Source organism: Squalius cephalus (assembly GCF_949319135.1).
Source record: "Squalius cephalus genome assembly, chromosome: 19".
Taxonomy (NCBI): Eukaryota; Metazoa; Chordata; class Actinopteri; order Cypriniformes; family Leuciscidae; genus Squalius; species Squalius cephalus.
Window position 1 is genome coordinate 27,480,965 of NC_137140.1, and position 26,823 is coordinate 27,507,787.

Sequence of the window (26,823 nt, forward strand, 5' to 3'; positions counted from 1 at the left end):
AAAAGTTGATATGTTGTTTAATTTGCAAGTAAAACATTTTTTTTTTTTTTTATGTTCGGTCAGGTGGCATAATTAATTGTTAAAAATGTCATTAATATTAACAACTGTTTAAAAGTTTGGGGTCAGTAAGAGTTATTTAGACTTTTATAAGAAAAATTAATACTTTTATTCAGCAAGGACGCATTAAATTGATCAAAAGTGACAAAAGTGAAAAAAATTATATTTCAAATCAATGCCGTTCTTTTGAATTTCTATTTATCAAAGAATCCTGAAAAAATGTATCATGGTTTCCGCAAAAATATTAGGCAACACAGCTTTTTTCAAAATTTATAATAAGAAATGTTCCTTGATCAGCATATAGAATGATTTCTGAAAGATCATGTGAAGACTGGAGGAATGATGCAAATAAAAAATCTGATTTGCCATCACAGAATATGTTTAAAATATGTTTAAATAAAAAAGTTATTTTAAATTGTATTGTTTTTACTGTATTTTTTATCAAATAAATGCAGCCTTGATGAGCCTAAGAGACTTCTTTCAAAACTTTTGAATGATAATGTATCAGATTTTTTTCAATTAATTGTTCTAAATTACAACATTAAATTGACAGCCCAAAGATAAATACATTTATGTCTGGAGTTTAAAGCACCGAATTAACCAGGCATATTTGATCATGATTGATGCAGTAAATTAACTGAATGCAAACTCATTATCTTCCAAATAAACTTCAAAGGTCCTGGCATTTCTTGTGTAGGCATCTCTTTCTTCATTTAAACGTTAAAAAGCATATCCTCTCAAAACTGGACAGCATTTGACAGGGAAATCATGCATCAGACAGAGTGATTCTTCCATTCTGAAATCCATTCACTCCATCTGACACACTGCCAAAGAAAAGCACAACTCATCCCTGAAAGTAGCGTTGAGTTCTACAGCTGAGTGGATCTGAAAATGACCACCTCTGTATCTGCAGATGTCAATGATGCATGTGCTAACGCTCCCTGCTCCTGCAATCTGACTGCAATCTAGTGTGAAATTGTGTTGTTAAAAAGTCCAAAGCTCAAGAACATGTGCCCTCAGAGGCACTCATGAATTGTTGCCAATAGTCTCAAAACCCAAACTCCTTCTGAATTTTCAATGAACGAGCAAAGTAGTTTTGAAAATGCTGTGACTATTAGTTCTTTGATATTAAAATGATTATTATTTACATCAGGTGCAATTAGGCAAAAACAAAAAAAAATCTGTAAACGTCTGCATTTAAGCAATAATACCACGTTGATTATGTACAAATATGCATTGCTTTGCTGAGAAAGTCTTTGGACAGTGTTTTGAAGTCTCTTAATTCTCCTTTAAATTGAAACTTAACTAAACTCAGTCTTGCGTGTTCTTGATTGAAGCTCATTTTGTGTTTTTTACACTCCAAAGTTCACAGTCTAGGAGTCTTTAGCTACAGTTGACAGAAGTAAATATTGGCCAGAAGTAAATTAGACCAAACTCAGAAATATTTTCACTAACATATTTTCAAATAAATCATGAGAGGATTCACAAAGGCGCCAAGCCAAATAAGTTGAAGTTGTATATCGGAGATACTATGAAGAACTTCACAACACAGTTCTCTTAAGTCTTATACAAAATGTAAGCCTCCACACCACAAGAGGGCGATATAGTAATGGTGTGAGCTCATGCTACACCGAGCTCTCATCTGGTTGGATGTCCAACTGTGTGTGTTTCCTCTTTTCTAGAATCCTGTTGAGCTCCTCGGTGAAGGAGTGGTAAAGTGGAGACGTCGTTTCTGAGTCCGACTGCCCCAAGAGCACATAGCTGTTCCCGTTCATCTTTCTCAGCACACTGGGCAACGTGGCCGACAGTCCGTTGGCGTATTCCGAGGCGGGCAGGGGCGGTGGCATAGGAAGTGGTGGCGCGGGCGGAGGTTCCTCACTCGGCGTGGTCTGGATGTCCATTTGAACGATCTGTAGAAACTCTCCGTCTCTTGACGTCGCTCTGCTACGCCCCTCCATTCGGCCATTGCAGTGGCTGGAGATGGTTTTGAGCTCAAAGTGCGAGCTCCTCTTTCTTTCGCTTGCCGTGGTTATAGACAGAGCTTGCTGGGAGTACTTCCTGGCATTGGGAGAGTTGTGTGCACAGAAGCTAACGTACAGCAGGACCACCGTTAGTACCAGACAAAGCCCGCCGAGTACAGCCACCAGAGAGATATACATGGCCTCCATGTGCCTGTAGGTCTGGAACTCCGGCCCAGAAGGCAACAGGGCCGGTGGGGGTGACAGGATCTGCTCAACCGGACCACTGGTAGGACTCGGAGTTGGCACGGTTTTGGTGGTAAAGAGACTTTCCGGTAGAGCAGTCGGGCTTCCCGAGAGATGTGATGCAGGAGGCGGAACGGGTTGCACTCTAACCACGTAACTGCGAACGGGAACCCAGACGCCGTTCTCCACGGCGTAACAGCGGTAGTGTCCACTTTGCTGGTTCTGAGCGCCGATGATGAGGAGGCCGTCGTTGCCCGTGCGGTAGCCAAACTCTACGCCGTAACCCTGCAGCTGCTGACCGTTCAGCGTCCAGTAAGGGGTGGCCAGGTTAGAACGAATCTCACACTGTAACAGCACATCATCCCCTGCCATCACTCCACGTGTCCGGTGCATGACGAAACCTGGCAAAACGCAAGATACATTATTGCTCTATTCTTAAAGGTATAGCGGAGGATTTTCTTTTTCCGGGTGGATCATCAAGACTATTGGTCCTCCTAAGTGTCAATCATTCTGGTGATATGTTTACGTAAGGCCGTCGTACGTGCTCGTGCACACGATTCACACGATGGCGTGCGCTCAAAACACAGGTTGGGCTTCCCACTGATGCCTCAGTCGCGAAGTTTCTACTTGACAGGTAAAGTTTGGCATGCTATTTGGAGAAATCCATTTAAAATCACTGCTAGTAAAAGTTAATGTAAGCTATGATTAGCTCGTGCACACGTTTAATAGGCGTTCCCTCTCGGGAGCAGGTAGAGTGTAGCGCATGTGCATTTTTTCAAAAAGTGGAGAGGGCGGTTCTTTTCTAAAATTCGGGAAAATCCTCCGCTATACCTTTAAATGTCACCTGACTAGGCTGCTCAGAAATAATTTCCATGCAAACACACCATCATTTGTAATATTAGTACAGCCTCTGCTTCCCATCTGGACGTCCTGGACGAGACTGGACCTACAAGAAACACATATTCACAGTTGCACTGATTAAAGCCATTAATCAAAGCATGCAGAACATACTGCAAATGTGTTTTGGACACTGGGTCCAAAAATCTTCACTCCCCAAGAGCCAAATGGGAGTTAAAATTGGTTTTAGCCAGAAAAGAAAACACTTTCCTCCCCAGTTGGCTGGTAACTTATTAAGAACTTTAACATTACATGGTTTAAATCACATTGTAAGAACAATGATCTGACCCTCGCTGATGCACGTCTTCATAAACTTTTACATTAGAGGAAAATTCACCATCAGAGTTTTATCTGAGACACCCAAAGTTGCTTATTTCTCAATATTCCTCATATGTGACTCAAACAAACTTTTCATTAAGAGATGGATGACCTGCAATGTTATCATACATATGCAACACAATAAGAGCAAAATCCATTTTCATAAAAACAAATACAGTTTCATGGCTGGTAAGAAGTATTTATGATGTATTATTATATTTGCATTATATTAGAAATATTTAATTTCATTACTATTATTTTTTAGGAATGCACTAATGCACAACTGATATTAAAATTCTGGGTAATAATAAAATAAATGCAAAAATAATCATGTAAAAAAACATAAATAGTTTGCAAGCTAGTTAATTTAGGCATAACAACATTTCACAGCATAAAATCCAATAATATCAATAAAGATAAATATTCATTTTGAAATCTGCTATAGCAAAATGTACACTGTTTGAATTATAATTGCAAGCAGAGATTAATTATATATCCAATATCAACCTATAAAAATCCAATACTGAATATATAAAAAAGGCTGGTGTCTGATAAGGTGCTGTTATATCGTCCATTCTAGTAATGTTCCTTAAATCCCCTGCCATTAGGTATAGCAAAGAAAATTACTTTTGGGAAACACATAATGTCTGATTTTACCTGTTATCGTAAGATGTTATCTCAGCACATGTTCTTCCATCCCAACCACAGAGTGGATCTCGTGCAAATACACAATCATAACAGGATGTGTAGCGCTCACAGGATGACAGGGGTACTTGCACCAGTCCAGAGGGGGCGCTCACATAGATACTGTTCTGTTGAACAAAAGTGCACATCCTGAGATTTTTTTTTTTTTGGGATACACAAGTGTTTGTATTGTACGCTTGGATTTAATGCTGGTTTTTAACAGTTGCTAGGTGTATAACGGGCTACCTGTTTTTGTGATATCACCATGTTATTGATTGGCTGTTTCTCCTCGAACAACTGAAGCTCCTCAATGATATGCACACGGTCTCTGATCTTTACAGCCCTGTGTAACCAGCCCTCATCTGAAGAGAAGCACACAAACCAAGTTTCAATCAAATATACACTACCCTTCAGAGTTTTGGGGTCAGTAAGATTTTGTTTTATTAAATAAATAATGATTTTATTCAGCAAGCATGACAGTAAATACATTTCATATAAATGTTGAAATCCTGAAAAAAGTTTCCACAAAAATATCAAGCAGCACAAATATTTTCAACATTGATAATAATAAGAAATGTTTCTTGAGCAGCAAATCGGCATATTAGAATGATTTCAGAAGTATCATGTGACACTGAAGGCTGGAGTAACTCAGCTTTGCCATCACAGGAATGAATTACATTTTCAAATATATTAAAATAGAAAAGATTTTTTTTAATCAAATAAATAAGTATTTTTATCAAATAAATGCAGCATTAGTGAGCATAAGAGACTCCTTTCAAAAACATAAAAAAAAAAAAATCTTACCAACCTCAAACTTTGATAATCTTAATATCAAAATCAAAATAACCTTTTTAGTCTTGATATCACAACAATACCTAAAAAGAAAAATCAACCCTTAGGCACCTGTTCCAATAAAGAGCATGTCATAGATGAGTCCATCCAAACCCACAACCTGTTGTACAGCGATCTTGGTGTAGTCCGCGCTCCTCTGGAGCAACAGAGGATGTCCTCCCACTGGCTGGATTTGTTTGGACATTAAAGGGTGTCTCCGAGCAAAATTCAGTGTGTTGTCAGGGAGATCCCGGGAGGAATTTATGAGCAGGGCACGATGCTGATCAGTTATACACTAAAGAGAAAGAAGGGCACTGTTATATAACATTTCACATAAGAGTGATACAAGTGCTCCAATATACCCAAAGAGCTGTCCTACTGATACTAGAAGGGGGCAGTTTATGGGACTATTTTGATTTAGTGCATCTCACCGAGCCAGGCCTCGGATCCGGAACTTTCCCAGTGTACTCCCTCCATTTGGAGTCCTGTAGTTCCATGTAAGGCCCATCAAAAGCTGTCTGAACATCTCTGAGTGAATACCGACACACTGCAGACATCTTAACATTTCTCCTGGCAATGAGAAAGAGTAAGAAAGAGGGAGAGATTGAAGGAATTTCGGTTTACTGCACATCTTACTGCTTAAGAATCACTTATTGTATTCCTCATTTGTAAGTCACTTTGGATAAAACTAAAAGCATTTGCTGAATGTATAAATGTAAAGTAAATGTGAATTACCAGAGAAAATCATTTTGATTTGTGCCTCAATTTATAAAAATCATATTTAGTCATACACTTATAATGCAAGTCTATGGGGCAAGGCATTCCGAAGAGTTAAAAGCGAGTGAAGCTTATATATTTATTAAAGTGCTTATATTATCCCTGAATAAGGAAATTATAGTAAGTTTTTATTTTATTTTTATTCTTTCTAACATTTTATACATTGGATTTTTGTAGTAATTTACTGATCACAGCATGTAATTTTAATTTAATTTAACAGTTTGTGGTAATCAAAGACAATGCCAACAAAGAAGGAAACCAGGTTATAAATACATACTTTTATATTACTGTTAAATTTGATCACATTAGTAACATATTTAATGTTTAAGTGCTGTGTATAGAATTTCAAATCAATGTGTATTTTAATGTTTCTTCTAGTCTAATGGCTTTCCTCATTCACTCCCATTGTACAAACATTACCGTACGCACAAATGTTTTTAGTCAAAATTGTTCTCTGTGGTAAATCATCAGCATTTCACATTTCTTTAATAATTCTACTGTAAATAAAGACTAAGGTTGTTATCCTGAGTACCAGTGACACCATCATTGCAAACATTGGTGAAAGACCAATTCTAAATGCTGTTGGGAAAATTTTGTGAATAATTTACTAAGTTGTTTGTGTGTAAAAGATGAAGAAGAAATCGACCTGTCATTTTTTTAGCTGTGTTGTCTAAACTTACAAATGACTTGAACCTGTACCTTTATGGAGAAAGGCAGAGCCTCTAAAACACAAAAGCACAGAAACAAAATGTGTTTTGTCCACCTGTGGGACGTAACACTAGAAAGCCTCAAAATGAAATACTGATGTTATTAATCCTTTTAGGACGATAAAGGGTTGCCACTTAGTGCTCTGTCCTGTTTACTACCTGGAAATGGGTTTGTTGGGAGAATTTGGTCCCCAACTAGTCTGTGGACATTTAAAGGACAATTTAATATAGCATGACTCTGCATGCACTCTCTCTCTCTCTCTCTCTCTCTTTCGATTCTGCCAATTCAAATACTGGCCCAGTGCCCTGTGTCCTATTGTGAGTATCCCTGCTATACCGAGCAAAGCACATGGGAATATTTAGAGATGGGCTCTCATGCTAAAATCCTTCAGTCAAAAAACCTCTGAGAATGAAGATAACAGGGTCACATGCTAGAAGATTAATGCCGCTCCTGTTCAAATCACATTTAATGAGACTGCAGCACCCCTCTCACAGACTAAAACATTTCAACCCTTTAAAACTTAAGGCTTATGTTTAACTGCAGTCTTAAATTTGATATAAAACCAATGTGGTGCCAAAGTTACTAATGAAGAAAAACAAGTTGAAACTACGAAATGCATACAATTGAGTAGAAATGGTCACCTATCTATCCATCCATCCATCTATCTTAGATAAAATTGCATTTGAATTTCTATTTATTTTAAATTGTATTTCCTTGCGTTTAAATTTCAATTTCAATTCTACATCCTGTTTGCTACCCTAATTTAAATCTGAAGTCTGTTCTCAATTCCCTTCACAATCAAATCTTACATTCTGTCTAAGTGAATTTTCTCACCACTCAAGTCCAAAAATGCCATAGAAGACACTGTCGTGTACGTTGCTTCCCTCAACGACAAAAACGCTGCGCAGGACGTTGAATTGAAGCTCATAATCAGGGATGGCGCACACCAGCCTGGCCTTGAGAAAGGACGTCCACTTCCTCTGAAGAGTCCTCTGCCCTCCAATGTCCCCCTGTGAACGAGAAACAAAAAAAAAACTGATATGAAAATCATAAATGACACGAAAAAAAGTATTGCTCATTTTTATTAACTCAACAGAGCAGTAGGAATGACACAATATACATATGTATTATGCGTAGTCTGTAGTTCTTTGAAGACAGTTTCCTCAGGGGCATGAGTCACACTAAAGTAGCTGTAAAAATATTAACAAATAACAAACATAATATCACCCCATCTTACAATCTAATGGTGTGTGACAATTGAGTTTAAATGACAAATTATGATTATGTAGCTCTGCATCACACTGCAAATGTCAAATCAGAGATACATTGAAATGAAAAATCATATTTTCATAATCTTTTCTAGATTTCTATAAACCTAGCCCTTGGCTTTTTGCATTATTCACATATACTGCAACTGAGAGTAGTTCACAGCCAAATGCACCAAGATCTGTTATGTTAAACTCCTGAATTAAACATTTAGCTTGAAATGACACAGTTGTGGGCACAAAAAGCTGTCCTAAATGTGCTAACAGCTTCTGCTCAGAAACGGGCTGCATCAGGCTCTAGAAGTAACACGAGGATCTTGAGATGGCTCAAGTAAATGGCATAGAGGAAAAGAAAATAGATACTTTTGTATGGTTTCTCCATAATAAAAGTTATCAGCAATGCTGTCACATGATACAAGTATCAGCTTTTTGTGTCAATGAAAATAGCTTTTCCCATAAGATCCAAATAAACAGTAGTACAGTCATGGTTTTGAAATGTTTTACTTTTATTCTTTTTACTTCTAATGGACTTGTGTACACTGCCTTTAGAAAAAAAATGACTTGGTCTACAAACTATATTGTAGTTGAAATGTAGAGAAACAACAGAGAGAATGTACAATGTTAGTTTTCTCAGTTTGATCACAAATACTCTGTCCTGAGGAGGACTTCTGGGGCAAAATATTTCCCCCCCCTGCTCGTTATTGCCATTATCACAGAAAGGCATGGCTTGTTAATTTGGAGGGAAATATTTTCTTAATTAATATGGAATGCATTTATGATGTATAATCACTGTAACGCAATGTTTACTATAGGGTATCTTATGCATAAGTGCTATTGTGGACAACATGTACTTCTGCAAATATTAATTTTTCTCTGGATAACCACTATAAACTTCATGTATTTGCTACTGTGGTTTGTGGCTGATGAAACATCCATAATCCCTTGCGAATTAACATTTTAATGTTGTATTTGTTTTCAAAGCATGGTGACTTATGGTGACACTACTTAGTATTAATAGAGCTTGAAGTAGTAATTAGTGCTTTTGATGAACTTTTATTGTTGTTTTGTGCAAAATCACTGTTAGGGTGATTAGTGTTCCCTTGGTAAACTTAGACCCTGCTTAATTAAAATAATTTCTCACCCACTGAAAGCAACAAGATTTTTTATAGTTTAATAAGTAAGAGTTGTCTACACTTAGAAGACAAATTTGACTAATATTGAGCAACATCTAGAAAATTGGTGAACTTAGACCAAAACTTGTTTATTGGGGTTGGGTTGGAGTATTTAACCCAATCTGTTTAAAGTCTTAAGTCATCTATTCAAAGTAACCCATCTATTTATAGTTTTGACTGAGTAAGAACATGAATTATATTGAGTTGCTTAACTTAAAAAGACTGACTGTCGAACAAGTTACTAAATCATTTTGAATAAGTTATCTTGAATATTCTTATGTGTTACCGTTTAAAAGTTTGGGGTCAGTAAGACTTAATAATACTAAAAAATAATACTTTTATTCAGTGACAGTAAAGACATGTATAATGTTACAATTTTTCAAGTAAATGCTGTTCTTTTGAACTTTCTATCCTGAAAAAATCCTGAAAAAATGTATCTCAGTTTTCATAAAAATGTTAAACAGAATAACTGTTTTCAACATCGATAATAATAAGAAATGTTTCTTGAGCAGAAAATCAGCAAGAAAACAGAATTTTTCTTAGAAAACAGTTATTTTAAATGGTTATAATATTTCACAATATTACTGTTTTTTTACTGTATTTGTGATCAAATAAATGCAGTCTTGGTGAGCATAAGAGCCTTTCAAAAATATGAAAAAATATTTCCGACCTCAAACTTTTGAACAGTAGTGTATAAACCTGTATGTGTACAAGTACATGTGTTTAATGGTGCGTATGAGCGTGTGTGTGTGTGTGTGTGTGTGTAGTGTGGCCTACTTTGGACTGGAGCTTCTTTCCCTCCTAACTCAGTAAGTCAAACAGTAAGGGACCTGACCTGCTTCCCAGAGCTGTGAAGTGTTAGGTGAATGCAGGCGTGAAATAAATGAAGATATAACGGTTAGGGGAAACTGTTGGGTGGTTTATCCGAGCACAATGAAGATGCTAAATGAGATGAGAATAATGCAGGTGGGAGAGCATGTGTGGGAGAAAGAAAGCGAGTGAGAGAGCTAGTTTGGGTAGTGGGGCTTTATCTGCCCGGCAACAGTAGCAAAGCCATAGAACCTCCAGAAACGTGTGGAGAGATGAGGTCAGGCTGGCGCTGTCATGGACTGTACTTAGAAGTCTGTACATAGGAGTGAAAATGTTTTGTTAATGTAAGTTTTAACACCAGATTTGAAAAATACAGATCAACAGTTAAGCTCAACTCAAGATAAATCCCGAACCCAGCTCTTACTTTACACACACGGGCCACCCTGGCCACTTTGGTCTGGCTGGAGTAAGCCGTCGGTTCTGTGTTCCTCTCTGTGAAGAAGAAGTAGAGTTTGTCATCATCCCCGATGGAGCTGTTGATGCTCTCTCTGAGTAAAGCTGAGCCGACAAAATCTGACTCTATGAGAAAAAACATCAGCATTAGCTGCTGCCCACACCACAATGGACCAATTATAAGCCTTACAGATCTTATTGTGCCAGTGAGAAGTTTCAAAGTACAGTCTTTATTGATTCAAAAATAGTGGTTCTTTTGGGATCTACTGTTCCTTTTAATCATATTTCTTACTTTTTTATTTAATAGAAAATGTTTGCCTAAAAGTATTGAATTATTAGTGATGCTTTCTAGGGCAGGAGTGCTATTACTACTCTAAGCAATCAGACTTTTTGATTCTGGCAGATGATACAGTGAGTTAATTTTTCCATTAAAGGGTAAGGACAATCCATGTACTTTCTTCTCTGAGGGGAATTTATTCATTGCATTTGTCACAACAAGAAGTTATCGCGTTCACACATCTGTCAAATGTCATCTGATAACGGTCTGGAGATATTTGACTCTGTGAAGAAAATACACTGATAATATTTTGGGATTTCCAGGCGCTTTATTTGATGTCGCATTTTTATTAGTCTTTATTTTTCATAACTTGTGTGCTTGTTCTGGGTGATACGGAGTAAACTGCGGTGCTAATAGAGTCTCACGAACCGTGCACAGAAGACCAGCGGTAAAGGTCAGGATTTTCGTTAAATAATACAATAAATTTCAATTCGTTTTTCACCAAACGAATTGAAAACCCAGACAACTTCCGGCAAATTTAGATTTGCTCTGCAAGTAGTCTGGCAAAGAGCTCATTCAAGCCCATTTCTAATCCGTCGAAATCGCGGCACCAATCAGAAATGTTGGGGCGGGCTTTACACGATGACGATCGCTCTGATTGGTTTTAGGTCTATCCAATTGCGCCCAGAGGCATTTGAGCGACGTCCGTTGGTGAAGCCACCAACTTTTAAATGCATTATTATATTCAAATTGCAAACACATGAGGACAGTCTCCATGAAAGACCCACTGGCAGATGAACGTGCTACTACATTTCTCTCCGAAACGGTAGGAAGTTAAATTAGATTTAATAGAGGATTTTAACTGTGACAACAAGATGATTGCCAGGGCAGTTTACGTGACAGGATGCACGCGACAGATCCGTCCGATAAAGATGACGAAGTAGTATGTCCCAAAGCTTGCCTACTTTTTTGCTACACATTCAAAAGTAAATACCTTTTCTTCACAAAAAGAGTACATACTTTTATGGCGTAGTGTAACTTAGGTGAATTGGGACGCAGCATATGGCTTTACACGATGACGATCGCTCTGATTGGTTTTAGGTCTATCCAATTGCGCCCGGAGGCATTTGAGCGACGTCTGTTGGTAACGCCCCTTTGGAAATGAGTTATTAATGAAGCTTTGCCAGACCATAACTCAGTTACTACTGAGAATGGTCTGGTTTTAACCAGGCTACCAAACCCTAATTCTACCCAATAAACTAATTTGAAAGACCTTCTCAACCCCGAAACCTAATCCTACTCACTTAACCCTGAATGTAAATACCCTAAGCAAAATAGCCCGATCTAAAATTACACAGGGTAAGAAAATCCCCATGTAAAAACAAACGTATAACATATCAACCTTAGGGACAAAGTTCATGTGACGAGGTTGTTTCAGACTTCCTTCGTACTCTTTTGATGTAGGAATGGACAGTGCACAACCAAGGGTTGGACCCTTTCAGGGTGAATTTTTTGAATTTCATTCAAATAGAACACTGGGAATATATGGCACATGTTGCATGGGATCATTCTGTGATTTTTTGCATCTTTTTTAAAGCTTAATGCTGGTTACTATTTATTGCCATTATGTGGATGAGAGTGAGCGGGACATTTGTTTTGACATTTAACATTTTGTGGTCCAAAAAAGAAAAAAGTGCATACGTCATTAGAACAACACCAGGTAAATGATGACTTAATTTTAGGGATTTTTTTTAGGGAATTTCCCTTTAACAGATTTGACTTAGGCCAGTAAACAACCAATCAGAATACCCTAGCAACCAAATAGCAATGTGCAACCACTCAGAACACCTCAGCAAGCCAATAGGGATGCCATAGCAACATGATTGCACAGGAAAACTCTAATCACATTCTTTTTTTGAAAAAATGTTCAACTAACCCAGCAGCCATCTTGTCGGAGAATCGTCTGTCCGCAAATTTGGGAAAGGAAAGTTGCGTCGTATATCAGGGATGTCACGAAACTCATACTGAGATGCAGAGTACATCTCACCATCTGTAAAGGCAAATTATAGTCAACTGAGAGAAAAAACAGAAGAAGAAACATGCACGTTATGAAATAAGGTTATGAATCCAAATTATGTACCTATTATAAATCCAGTGTAGCTCTTTGTAGGGTCATAAGGACATTTCTCCTTTCCCTCCTCAAAACGCACAAAGGTGAAGCGTGCCACATCCTGACAAAAACAGAGATATTTAAGCACCATGTGCTATCTTATAGCAGAACATAAAACATTTACAATAATAATTCCTTTGCAATATGACGGACAGAATGAGAGCAGTAAACATCTCACTATGTAAGCACAGCGTGGTCTGAAGGCATGCGTCCCGCAGGTGTACAGGTGTGTGTCGTTGTATCTGTCCAGGAATCGCACGTGATTGTAGCATTCGGTCTTTGACAGAACAAGCAAGATATTATTGTAAAACACTTAGAATTTTCCAAAAATACAGGTACATTATGCAGTACCATAAGCAGACGTATAAAAATAAAAAACTAATTTAAAATATTAATTAAATAATTGTATTTCAATAATACTATAATGTCAATGAAATACTATGATAAAAAAATATTTTGTGGGCAAAACTCTTACATTCCAGCTTACATTCATAAACAGCATTTTTTTTATTATATTCATGCCAACCGCTTCTTTACATCAGAACCACCATTAATTTTGACTTTGTAATGAAAATCAATGTGCATCTTGTTTAGTTTTGTTTGCACACAAGAATTAACACTCAACTTTTGAACATGTGATGGGTGGTTTCCGACACGCTTATATCTGTATTTCACAAAAAACTAAAGTATATATTTTTATACTGTATACATTTGGAAGAAACTCAAACATTACATTTTACCAGTGTTTGTTCCCTGGGAATCAGCACATAACTTAATTTGAGCTATGGGATTTAGGGGAGGATATTCTACACATCAAGAATGGCAATACCTGATTGTTCTTTCCTTTGCTCAGACACTGCCTCTTCTGTTCAGCAGATGCTGCCCATTCCAGCTGTTAGACAGATATGGACAACAACTATTAGGAGCCCAGGTGCATATAGAAACATATAGAAACTTAATGTGACTGAGACAGAACTCACCGAAAAAGAGATATTGGTGTCAGAGATGTTGGCGGTGTCCAGTTTGTAAATGGCCTCTCTGGCCCCAACATACAGCAACCCAGGCCCATCCTCCAGTAACAGAGAGCTGTAGTTGACTGCAGCTCCATGGAAATGATTACAACCCAGCAGCCCTGCAAACACAGAGAGAGACCCAGTTAGAAAAACAGGGACAAACATGACTAAATTGTGTCAGCCATAGCTCTCTACACTCTTCTGTCATTTATTGGAAAACTTTTTAACTGAAATGAATGGATGGAGAGCTGAATTCTCAACATAAACTATGAATAAACTGAAAGGCAACAAAGAAAAAACTGACCATGAAAATAGAATAATTAAACAAATCTTTGTGGGTGAGAGTAGAAGAGGAGCAAGAGAATACATGGCATGATTTGCATTAATTAGGCAAAACTATTTCACATTTAGACATGTGCCGGTATACAGTAATGCGATATGTCACGATAATAAACATGCACGATATTGTTATCGTGGGCACTTCAAAACACAGTGAATAATTATTCATAATGAATTATTCCGATTTTTTTTAATGCATTTTAAGAATATTTTTCCCATCAACTGATTAAAATGCTCAACTCCGCAGTATGCTGTACACAGTATACACTCTGATGTAAACAAGCTCAATACGGATGAGAAGCGAGGAACGAGTGAAAGAGACGATGAATGAAAATGCATATGCACTCTCTGACAGCAGATAAACCCATAAACCCCAATAAACAAAGCAGCTGTGCTACTTTCTATTTCTGAACAGTATTTAAAGGGGTCATATTATGCATTTTTACAAACTCTTGATTTTGTTTTTGGGGTGTACTTGAATATGCTTTCATGCTAGATTGTTCAAAAAACACATTATTTTTCACATATTTTACATTATTATAGCACCTCTCTACCCAGTCTGGTTTGAACGCATCGTTAGTTCCAGTTTTAATGAAGTTTGAAAAAGCTAGAAATGAAAATTCTGTTATCATTTACTCCCCCCTCAAGTTGTTCCAAACCTGTATCAATCTTTGTTCTTCTGTTCACAAAGGAAGATTTTTGGGAGAATGTTTGTAGCCAAGCAGATCTCAGGCCCCATTGACTACCATAGTATTTTTCTTTCCTACATCCGAGACATTTTTTAGTAATTTTAGTTAATTTCAACATTTAATAACACCTTATTAAAATCAGAAGCTATAACTGTATTATTTAATGGACCTGAGCTAACATGAACTAAAAGTTATATTTTTTAAACTAACTAACATTAACAAAAAATAATAACTTCTGTAACAAATGCAGCTTTTGCTCATTGCTCATAATACATTAACTAGCGTTAACTAATGAGACCTTATTGTAAAGTGTTACCTATAATTCTTTTGTGCTTTAAACTGTTTGAAACATTTGTTTACTTTATGCATTATAAGAAAAAAGTTATTAAACCTGTTATAGTATGACAACACTTTTTTGCAGCTTATTTCAATATCATGATATAATACCATATACCGTGATAAAAGCTTCAGCAATTATCGCAACATGAAAATTTGATACCGTCACTTGCCTAGTCACATTATTCTAAGATCTAACTTCACTGTAAAAAAGAAATGTTGGCACAATAAAAAGAGTAAGGGAAAGAGAAAGCAAATTGGTGTTTTAAGAGTAGTGGATTAGGCACTTTCTGTTTTTATGTACAATGATTAAGTGTCCCTCTAAAATATTAAAACACCATTGACTTATTTGGGTGGTCTGCCTTCTCAAATTAAGGGCATAAAGTAAATCCAAGCACATTCTGAAGAGAAAAGGATTTGTTTTGCCCGTCTACAACACTGCAAGCTGAGATTTCCTGCCCCATACTGAGAGATGGGTGGGCTACACTGATGAGACTTGGCAGTATTAGGCCAAATATCAACCCCTCAAATGCCCTTCCCCTACCTCTCAAAACACCCAGCCCCCCATACACGGTGCTAAAGTCTACATTGGCAAAAATATACAGTATATCCAGTATCCAAGCATGGAATATAAAGGATTTGGAATCAGAATTTGAAAGTTTTTTGTGCCCCATCATATTTTTGAGACAAGTAAAAAATGCCTTTGTTAAAATTAAATTGTAGTTTAAAAGTGTTAAACACTGTGGAAGAAATCATCAATTGGTCCATCCAATCAAGTCAGTAAGCAATCACACACACTTGCAAATGCATAGCAATTTGCTAAAACATTCAGAATATCTTAGCAACCTCATTAGTGTTGGAAACTGAGAGCTATTTCCGTTTATGGTTCTCACTCATGCGGATGAAGCACAGACTAAAATACACCACGTAACAGTAAGTTTGACCACTGTATTCCAGTTATAGAACAAATGAGTCTGTTCTTTTTGGTGAACCAAAAGCATGCAGAGCAACCAGTGTAGTCTGATTACAGAATGAATGACTCTTATGAGCTGGTTCTTTTTGGTGAATCAAAAGCATACAGAGCAACCAGTTTATCCCAATTCCTGAGAGAATGACTCTTATGAAGCAATTCTTTTTAAAGAACTAAAAGCAAACAGTGTAGTCCGATTCCAGAACAAATGACACTTGTGAGTCGGTTATTTTTGGTGAATCAAAAGCATACACTACTACAGTGTAGTCCAATTCCCAAACGAGTGACTCTTGTGAGCTGGTTCATTTTAGTGAATCAAATGCATAATGAAATCTGATTTTTTTTTTTTAGCAAATCAAAAACATACAGCACAACCAGTCTGATTCCTGAATTAATGACTCTTGTGAGCTGGTTCATTTTAGTGAATCAAATGCATAATACAATTCCAGAACAAATGCTTCTTGTGAAACAATTCATTTTAGTGAATTAAAAACATACAGGTGTAGTCCGCTTTCCTAACGAATGACTCTTATGATCCAGTTCTTTTTAGAAAATCAAACGACTTACATCAGTTTAGTTACTGACTGGTAGTTCATATGCCAATGCTTAGAGATACACATTATGAGTTGTGTCAGTAGTACTTTATAACTATTAGCTGTTCACAGAGCAAAACAAGCAATACTGGTCTAATGTTTGAGCTAGTGTGAGAATGATTGGCAGTATTACCCTAAAAGTCAAGGCCATGAGGATCTAAACTGTCAATCAAAGAAAGGTCGGAACAGACCTACGGGTTGCTGTGCGCGTGGGAGGGCCAGAGGCTAATATTACTCATAACAGGAAAGAAAATATTAAGTTATGTAAACACGATTTAAGACCTCAGGCAAAGTGACGACATTCTGTGTGTGTAGTTAATCCTTGTGTCTCACTGTGTAGATAGAGAAAGATAGCGACTGTAACACAGTGATGAGTGCCGAGCTGATAAACTGAAAGATCACACAAAAGCCTTTGAGCTCAAAGCACATTGTGTGTCCTTGGACCATTTACGCACACAGACATTCATACACACATCCGCAGCCATACCAATATTGCTCTTTAGTCTTTAATAACAACATAGCAGGATTTACGGGAAAAGGGAAGGCCAACAGAGTATTCATTGAGACGTACATGCCTGGCAATTATCAGAGAGCACTTATGCTATGTGCATCTGACACGTTTGTCTCTTGAATATTTGATTTTAATTAGTCAATCGTGGCACTGAGGAGTCAAAGAATTTCACTTTCATGTCTCTCGTTTGACTTCATGATCTTTTTTTCATATCAATGCAAGTTAGAATAGTAGTAAAAATGGCCTCGTAGTAATTATTTTATTATTTGTGGAGTACAAAACTGTTAAAAAAGGTTAACAATCAAAAGAAAATGAGGGATGCTGTCTTTGTCAATTATGTTAAGTTATAGCGCACATTACCAATAGATAGTACGGAAGAAAATGTTACTCTGACTTTTAACTAGCAATGTTTTCTTTTATTATTACTTGGTTTTCATTTCCATTTTTTGTTATGCACATGTATGCTAATTTTATACTCTTTTATTATCAGTATAGTGGGTTTCATATTTAATCTGATATTACATTAATTACGGTATTTTGACTTGTTTTCGTGCTTATTGTAATACTTTTTTTTTTTATTGTGAAGCACTTTAAGCTGCATTTCTTGTGCTATACAAATAAAATGTATTATAATTAATACAAAAAAAAGTCCAGATGTTCTAAAGTCCCCGTTTAAAGCTAAAAATAAAACATTGGAATGACATTGCAGCAAATCAGCTTATTAGCTTATATATTGTGTCCATGACAAAAACAGCTTGCTATTGCTGTCATTATTTTGTGTTAAGAAATTTCTTTTTATGTGTAAATCTCAACACTTAAATAAACAATCCATTTATGATATTTATTTTTTGGCTATTTGCATTTATTTATGTTAAAAATTAGGGGACCAGGAAGAGGGTTCACACATAGGCTTAACAAAAGAAATTACAATAACATGACGTGCACACTGTGCGTCAATTAAATACATTTTCATCAAATTATTTGTAACACTCAATGATCACAATTTTTAATCAACACTTTCTTTTGGAATTGTTATGGAATAACAACATAATTGCAATTGGGTCTAATGAAAAATAGCCCGTTGGCTGCTAGATACTTGCACTGAATGCCCTACTGCAGCAGTCTATAAAAACATACTGCATCACTGAGGGAACAAATCCATGAGCAGAGTCAACACAGCGCCCAAGGCCTCCTGTTATGTTCTAGCAGTGTGTGTGTGTGTGTGCGGTTTGTTTACTGTTCCCTATAGGACTGGAACTAAGTTTCAACCACACAAACTTTGTGCCAAGCCTCTAATATGCAAATTGTGCACACAGGCTGTGTGTGTCTATATGAACTAAGAGCATAATCTTCTTATATTAGAGAATATTTGAGCAGTAGCGGCTCCTGACCGTAAATTTATGGAGGGCAGTAGTTTATAATTAACATTTTGTAGGTTTTTTTCATTCTAATCTCTAACACATGCAGACACACTTTTGGCAGAGGCTGTTATTCAGCCTGAGGGTGGCGCTCTAATGTTGACTGACATGTTTTAAAGGGATAGTTAACCTAAAAATGAAAATTCTGTCATCATTTATTCACCCTTTAGATTGCTCCAAACCTGTCTGTTCCAAACCCCATTGACTTCCATAGTATTTTTATTTTCATAATATGGAAGTCAATGGGGCCCATCAACTGTTTGGTTACACATATCTTCTTTTGTGTTTAGCAGAAGAAAGAAATTCATTCAGGTTTGGAAAAACTTGAGGGTGAGTCTGGACTGGAACGAGTCTGAATTAGAGCGTGCTGCAGTTCCATTTTTCACCACAGATTTACATTGGTAAATTGTGGGGAGCTGTAGAGCTCGAGAGGGCTCAGGGCTTCAGGCACCCTCTGTCCCGCTTAGTATCATAATGCATGCTGCCTTCCGAAGCCATGAGCTAAATTTTAATACATCCAGATCTCTTTACGACTTAAAACTGTATATAAAAAATCCAAAACCCATATTTGTTGCAGAATGCTGAACACATTTACAATTACTGATTTAGTATATTCAGTCTTTGTCTTGGATGAATACTTTGGTGGGGCTCTGCCTCAACTGCCCTTACAGACGAGCCGCCGCTTTATGCAAGTATGAATATATGACATATGTGTGTGTGGGTGGCTGTGTAAACTGCCCAAGGACACACTACAAGAGGTAAGTATTGTAGCTCTCACATCATGCTAAAAACCAATCTATTTTCATAGCATTTTCTTGTGTGTGACTTGACTGTTGACTCACGACAACCCTGGTCCAAACAAACTTGGGCGGGCAGCTGTGGTGGTCATGTGTCCAATCAGAATCGTGTTTGCTAGGGGGCAAGCTCTGACTAAATAAATACTGACACTGCCGGGTGAGAACAGTCAGCTGCAGACGTGATCAACATTAAACAGCCACGGTCAAGCTTCGCCAGGATTACAAAATATATTAAATCCCATTAGCAGCACATCTCACAGTTCCACAAAATACTGCTTTAATAATGCACACACTAACACTAATAGAGATCTGCATTGTATTATGTACCAAAACCATGTAATATGAGCCTAGAAATTTTGCACAGGCTGTTAAATTGACATTAATCAAAACAAATTTGAGTTTTATATTAAAACAAAAAAAAACGTTAAGGTTAACTATACAAACTTGATTAAATATAACTTGACATTTAATAGTTTTTTTCACTTCAAATAATTTAAAGTGAACTAACTTCAGTTCTGCTCCAGAAACATTTTGATAAACATCTTTCCCAAAAATCAATAATCGTCATTGATTGGTTCCAGTTCTTGGCATTGAACTGATCATCAACCATGTGGCAACCACAGAGTTCAGAGTCCAAACCAAACATGAACCAAGTTCCCAAAGATTAGTAATCAGACTGTCTCCACTGAAAGTGAAAATGCTGTCAATCACAGGCAATCTGGAATTCTGCACCAATGAGCTTTCACACTGGGCGGAGCTACCAAGTGAGATGCAACAGACATAAAAAATAAGATAATAATAACAACAGAATGCAGGGGTCTCCAGATGAGTTTTAAAAATAACTTGACAGTGTCATTTGGTGTTAGCATGCAAATAAACAGAACTCACCTAAGAAATATTGGAACAAGAAACAATAAGAGAAAAAAAAAGCTGTGTTATTTTATTACACAGTGTAAAATACAAAAAAAAATTTTTTTTTGAAAAGAGTCATGAGTTTTACATATTGTTTCTAGGCAAGGAAATTTAGTTTTTGGTTGGAGAGGAAATGTTGAGGAAGCATATGTGGGGGAAAACAAACCCAAGCAATCCTCTACTAGAACAATCAAATAAATCTGAGACACACCAAACCATTTTTGCATAATGTAAGATATAATTTGTTGCATAATGCAATGTAAACAAATCTGCGTTTATTATTGATATTATTTCTGTACTAAAAGAAGGAAGTAGATGCCACTGCTCAAATCCTGTCACCAAGACAACAGCAACCCCCACGCAGATAAACCCCCTCCATCCGAGGGCTGGATTCTGTGGGTTTGGATTATCAAGAATCAAGACTACCTTTTTATTGGCCTCAGAGGAGAGCTATTACTCCTATAGCATGTCGAAAACAAAAAGCGAACATTATTTCAAATCACTTTTCTGTGATCCTCAGTGTTTTCAAGAAATGTTACCTTGCTTGCTGAACAGTAAATACAGATATAGCTCTTTTCTACAAGCTTCCTGACCTTACACGATAACTCTCACACTGTGATTCTTTTTATCAGACGTTCTGCAGAAACTACCCACACCTTCTGACCAACGAATTTCCAGGACTTTTTCCATGTCTCTCGTGATGGCTGGATAAGGATATATTTACACACACGCATAGCATTTCCATGATTAAAATTATTTCTACAAAAATTACTGTTTAACATCTCAAGGTCTTTAGACATTCAATAGACAGACACACAAAGTCAGAGATAGACTTTATCTCTAAAGACCCCAGATGCACTTTTCCCCTTGATCTGCTACCCCAGACGAATTACACATGTATACATATTTCATTTCAGCATTACTTCAGGTCTGCTAAGCACTACAAAAACCAGACAACCATGAACCCAATGACCTGAAGATAAAAAGAAAACACTCAAAACCACTACAGCAAACCATTTTAGCACCTTTTGTTACACCCTTAAAAATATTAACATTCTCCCTGTATAGACATACCATGAAACACAAGTTTGATTTAGCAGAGAAATAATACTCCTACATTTATGTCTACTCTCCCTTCTCTCTCTGTATGCTCTAGCTCTCCTTCTCATCCCAAGAGAGCCCAAATATAGGTCAAGGACTAGAGTCAACCAGGGCAAGGAGAGAAATACAATAATGGAGACAAAATTACACGAACAAGATCTGCAGTGTCTGAGCACAAATTATCAGCACAAATGGATTGTATAAGCTATTATGAAGCAGCAATCTTTAGCAACACTTCAGTTTAAGTAGCTGAGTGGGTAAAGATGTATGAAAGATGTCATAACATGCTCAGTCGTTTTAGAAGTATGTCAATTATCTTACATGCAATGAAGTAAAAACGCAATGTACAGTAGCTGAGTGGGTAAAGATGTATGAAAGATGTCATCAGTCAATTATCTTACATGCAATGAAGTAAAAAAGTGACGTACATAATTTTAAGATGGTTAAAAAGGCTTTATATTCAGATAGACAACTAGAAGTCATTCCTAGGCTGATTGATTCCACCTAAAAATGTGAACACTGGCTCTGTGAGCAGCACTATCAAAACATCAATCTATTTGTTCAAGCACCCCGACTGGCCAGAAATAGCTAAATTGGCTTAAACGATGGTGTGAGTCTGTGGTGATGAATACACATTTATCATTAAGCAAAAAGACTACAATCTGTGATAGATTTAGGAGCATCAGGGAGGCCCTTCGCTGATGGGGCCTGGCTCACAATCAATGATCTATTACTTGTCTAGGCTTCTTAGTTCTTCCACACAAACCATTTTACTAGGTAGTTACTGACCTCTTTGGTAAACCACACATCTTTGGTATGTAATGACCACTATGCCTCCAGGATACACTATAGTTCTAGTTTAGTTCTGGTATAATTTTGTAATGTTTATGAAAAATGTATTAATTTGCAGTCTTGCGATCAAAAATACAGTAAAAAAAAAGTGATATTGTGACATATTACAATTTAAAATAACAATATTTACAATGTGACGTATTCCTATGATGACATTTTTAGCATCATTACGCCAGTCTTCAGTGTCACATGATCCTTCAGAAATCATTCTAATATAATTTGGCACTCTGGAAACATTTCTTATTATTATCAATGTTGAAATGTTGTGCTGCCTAGTATTTTTGTGGATTTTTTTTTTTTTTTCAGGATTCTTTGATGAATAGAAAGTTCAAAAGATCAGCATTTGTTTAAAATGTAAAAAATTTGTACCACTAAGGGTCTTTCTCTTTTGATCAATTTAATGCATCCTTGCTGAATAAAAATATTCATTTCTTTCAAAAAACTAAAAAAAAAATCTTACTAACCCCAGTGTATGTATTGCAAATGAGATACATTCACTATTGGGTATGTACACACACTACATGACAACAAACTTCACAGGAGTGAGTGTGACCTAACCTCACTTTATATTCTCACAGCATCTGCTGTGTGAATCTCATGAACTGGTCAGGACAAGTGAGAAAGGCCGTTTAATTATATCCAGAGAACTGATATTGCCTCCAGCACTACAGGCAAAACAATGTCAAACACGTTCAGCACAGCCCATGAATGAAGCAAAACACACCAGCTATTAACTTTGGAAACTAAAGTAAAATCTATCATAATGTGTGATATTTAAACAAATCTTATTTAATAAGAAAATAAGCTATTAAACCATACCAAGTGCATAGTGTAACACTAAAATCTGATATCAAGGTAATTGAATTCAGACCTGAAGAATCGGCTTCCTTTCAATTCATGAGATGGATTTCGGAGTGACAAGAAGAGGAATTTACTGAACTGCAATACTTCGATTCTGTTCTGAATGATGCACAACACAGAACTACATGTAAAGAGCCTTACCATTGACATGTACAGTTGTCCTGGGGGTGACATCCATATCAAGGACAGGTCCAAATGGAAAACCCCAAATGACAGGTATTAGGCATCCGAGCACCACCAGCATGAAGTTCGGCGGTTTGGTCTGCTTCATGATCAACAGGATGCACTGAGGTTCTGCTAAGATCCTTCCAGCAACTCTGCTGAAGATAATGTTGTGTAATTGATGCTGATTCACTAGAACAGGCTCCCGCTTCCAGCAGTGCAGTCATGGGCTGCTAACTCATCCTTGCTCTGTCAAAGGTTTCCTGCTGCACTGGCAAGAAGAAAATGAGTAAGTCTTTTCCTTTCATACATACATACATTCCTTTATACATATAAAGAGCAGATGGGTTGATGAGAAAACACATCATACCCAAATGCATCCACTTAACATTCCATTGTGCAATGCACGTCTACTGTATCAAATGCTTTTATCCAACTCTACAGAGATATGAAAAAGTCTCAGGCAATCACATAAAAATGTGCAAATAAATTAACGTTGCTGTAGCTGGTACAGCATGGTGCAAGCAAGAAAAAGCCCATGGATTTGTTTCTCTGGAAACACACATCCTGATTAAATGCAAACTTACAAATGTGGATTGAAAGAACATTATGCAACTGATGCATGCGATGCACTTTAAAGCAACAAACCCATTTTCTTCACTTTCCAAGTACACGATGCATATAAGACGGCAATATAATGGTTAATACTGAAGGAACGACAATAAAAACAATACAAATCTTTTTCATGGTCACACTGTGTCCAGGCAGTCATTTTAAAATCGTTTTCTGGCATGGATTCTGGATGTGGAGGATGCACAATTTTTGGCTCTGGAGAACTGCCTCAAAACTTTTGTAGCTTTTGATTCAATTTCTAGTGAGTAAACTCACTTCGAGTCACGGAAATGTTTTGCATATTATGATGAATTGCTTAAATGTGTTTGTTGTCTAGAAGCACCATTATGTGGCAGTGAAATGGACATGGATGCAGTGGATATACAGTAGATACAGCCAGTTTAGAGCACATTGAAACATATTAATGGCTTTGCTTTGCTCCAATTTCTTGTACCTTGCTGGAAAGCTGCTTGGTTAATGCATTTCACACGGTTCCTTCTATTCCGACATATTAACACATATGTGTTAACACCTCTCCTGTTACAATAAGCACCTTGCTCAGGGTAGCATGGACAAGTGAGACATCACCGTAAACACATTACATGCTGGAAAAGTACATTTGCCTCAGGATTGCCAGGTATGCGTAACAAAACTAGCCCAATGTCCAATCAATAATAGCCCAAAAGTAGCCCAATGACCACATCCACATGAAAATATGCCATTCACATGCCTAAATACATATTTTAAAGCCACTGTTATGCAAACTGAAAAGCGCTATATTGTAGCGATCATAAACACAGCTCAAAGCCTCCCTACCAGTGGCCCTCCTTCACAAAACTTAATATCTAGAAGTTTTAACATTGGTAGAATGAAGCATTTCAGTAAAATATAATTATGCAATATGTCAACCCTTAAACCAGTGGCTAGTACTGGTTACAGTTTTCTAATCAACCCTGATTCGCCTGTCTGCATTTAGTACACTATATCCCCAGTTTCACAGACAAGGCTTAAACTAGTCTAAGATTAGTTTTAAGACTCCTGGCTTAATCTAAGCCCTGTGTGTGAAACCAGGCCTACATTCTGTTAGTACAGAAGCATCAAGCATAGAAGGTCATAAAATAAGGAATCATTTCTGATATAGCCATCTGTCAGGCAAACAATATAAATACTATATTTCGAGTCTGACATTTCCACAGATGGTGAAGAAATACCTCCAATCACCCAAATGTAGGATTTGATGGTGTTTCTCACTAATTCGCCATCTGCACTTAATCTAGTTTAGCTGCACTGAGAGAGTCGTGATATTTTGAAGCTTTTCAAGTCTAATTTCAATATCTCTCATAAATATTGATTACTGCATGCCAAAATGCCTTACATTGGTTTTAATTTATAATTTATCGTCACTTATAATTATGCATGTCAAAATAGTTCAAGCATCCATTCCATTATCACTAATCCCCCTGCAAAAGCAATAGGTTTCTCATTCAGGCTGAGATACTGTATGTAAAATAACATGTTTGATTTGACGTAATGGAAAGAATGAACTATTCAAGAATGCACTAGACAAGATTAAGAGACAAAGTTACTTTGATGGCATTAATGAGTGCATTATCTGTCTACTTAATGGGGTAATTAAATCAAAAGACAAGGGCACTGTTTCTGAAGATGTTTTTATGGCTTGCTTGTCAAAGAAATGTCATGCACCAGCTTAGGAAGGTTTTGTGCCAACATCCATTAACTGAACTGAGGGGAGGTATGTGGAAGCCCATAAGAGTTAAGACATTCCCCATGAGAACAAAACAATCAAAATGGGGAATGTTGTTCGGTTTCACTGAATTCACCAAAAAAAATTCTAATTTTCATTAGTGACTCAAAGCTGATTTTCTATCTGAAATTTTTAAACACATTTTTTAGTTACAGAAGTAACCTGCTCCGCTCTTTCTTCCTCTGGCACAGATTTGCAATTTTACTTGTATTATTACAAAAATTATTACAAATATTAATTTATTCCAGTATGGAAAATGAAGGACATAAACACTCCAACCTCTGGCCCAAATAAATACTGCACAGATCAAATGCATGCAAACAATTTAGTAGTTAAGTTTTATTAGTAATTAATATTATTTGAGCAGGGTAGAATTAATTCATTTTACATTTATGAATAGACTTGAAATGCTAAATTGAAGCAAATTTTGATTTTACATACAACTTTCAGAATAAAAGGGAGATCAACCAAAATAACTGACATGATCTGAAATATGATAAATCACTCAGAAACGTCGCACCTCATTTAAATCATGTCTCATGGCAGATAGATAGATAGATAGATAGATAGATAGATAGATAGATAGATAGATAGATAGATAGATAGATAGATAGATTTTTAAGATCATTATATTAAAAAAAAGTGTTTTAGTTTGTTACGGCGTGTCGTCTACATCAGATTGCACACCACTGCGGTATTTTAAGGACACTTCTGGCACTCATTCCCAGTCACCTTCACCTGCGTGTAGAGATCCCAGCAGGCTCCGCATACATTAGAGGAACATATTATGCGCAAAGACACATAGCCTACCAATAACTGCACAAATGTAATAAAAAGCACATGCAAAATCATACACTCTGTAGTTACATTACCTCAGTTGTTTCAGAAAAAGTAAGCATCAGTCACCCTGTGTTTCCATAGGATTCACCGTTGTGCTGCTAATGATGCCTCTGCTCTGGAGATCTGACTGTGTACTGCGTTGCACGCACATGCGGTTCCTCAGAGCAGACTCAGGTGAAGCCAAGCCACGCCTCTCTGGGTAATATTCATGAGTGGCCACGCCTCCTCTATTTTGTGTCGCAGCGTCACTTCTCTAATACATTAGGTAGATTTACAACGATTTAGATTTATTCCAGTTTTTTGAGAATGCAATGGATTTGTGCATTTATGGGGGGTGGAGGGTTAAATGTGCGACCGTTGTTGTGACACGGATGGAGTCGATTCATTTGTATTGGTTGCCACCTAGAGGTTAGTATTAAAAATGCAACA

General features: G+C 36.9%; 1 protein-coding gene across 1 annotated transcript; it reads right to left on the reverse strand.

The window, feature by feature from the left end:
- On the reverse strand, positions 1 to 26,545 carry sema4gb (sema domain, immunoglobulin domain (Ig), transmembrane domain (TM) and short cytoplasmic domain, (semaphorin) 4Gb). Its single transcript, XM_079850857.1, has 15 exons — positions 26,427 to 26,545; positions 23,157 to 23,443; positions 13,604 to 13,755; positions 13,453 to 13,515; positions 12,802 to 12,900; positions 12,594 to 12,684; positions 12,390 to 12,503; positions 10,148 to 10,302; positions 7,311 to 7,486; positions 5,423 to 5,561; positions 5,064 to 5,286; positions 4,407 to 4,522; positions 4,134 to 4,288; positions 3,146 to 3,207; positions 1 to 2,662 (listed from the first exon to the last, which is right to left on the reverse strand). Exons 2-15 carry the CDS (start codon positions 23,284 to 23,286, stop codon positions 1,683 to 1,685), a joined length of 2,655 nt encoding a protein of 884 aa, XP_079706983.1. The 5' UTR covers positions 23,287 to 23,443; positions 26,427 to 26,545; the 3' UTR covers positions 1 to 1,682.
- Between the last annotated feature and the right edge of the window lie 278 nt (positions 26,546 to 26,823).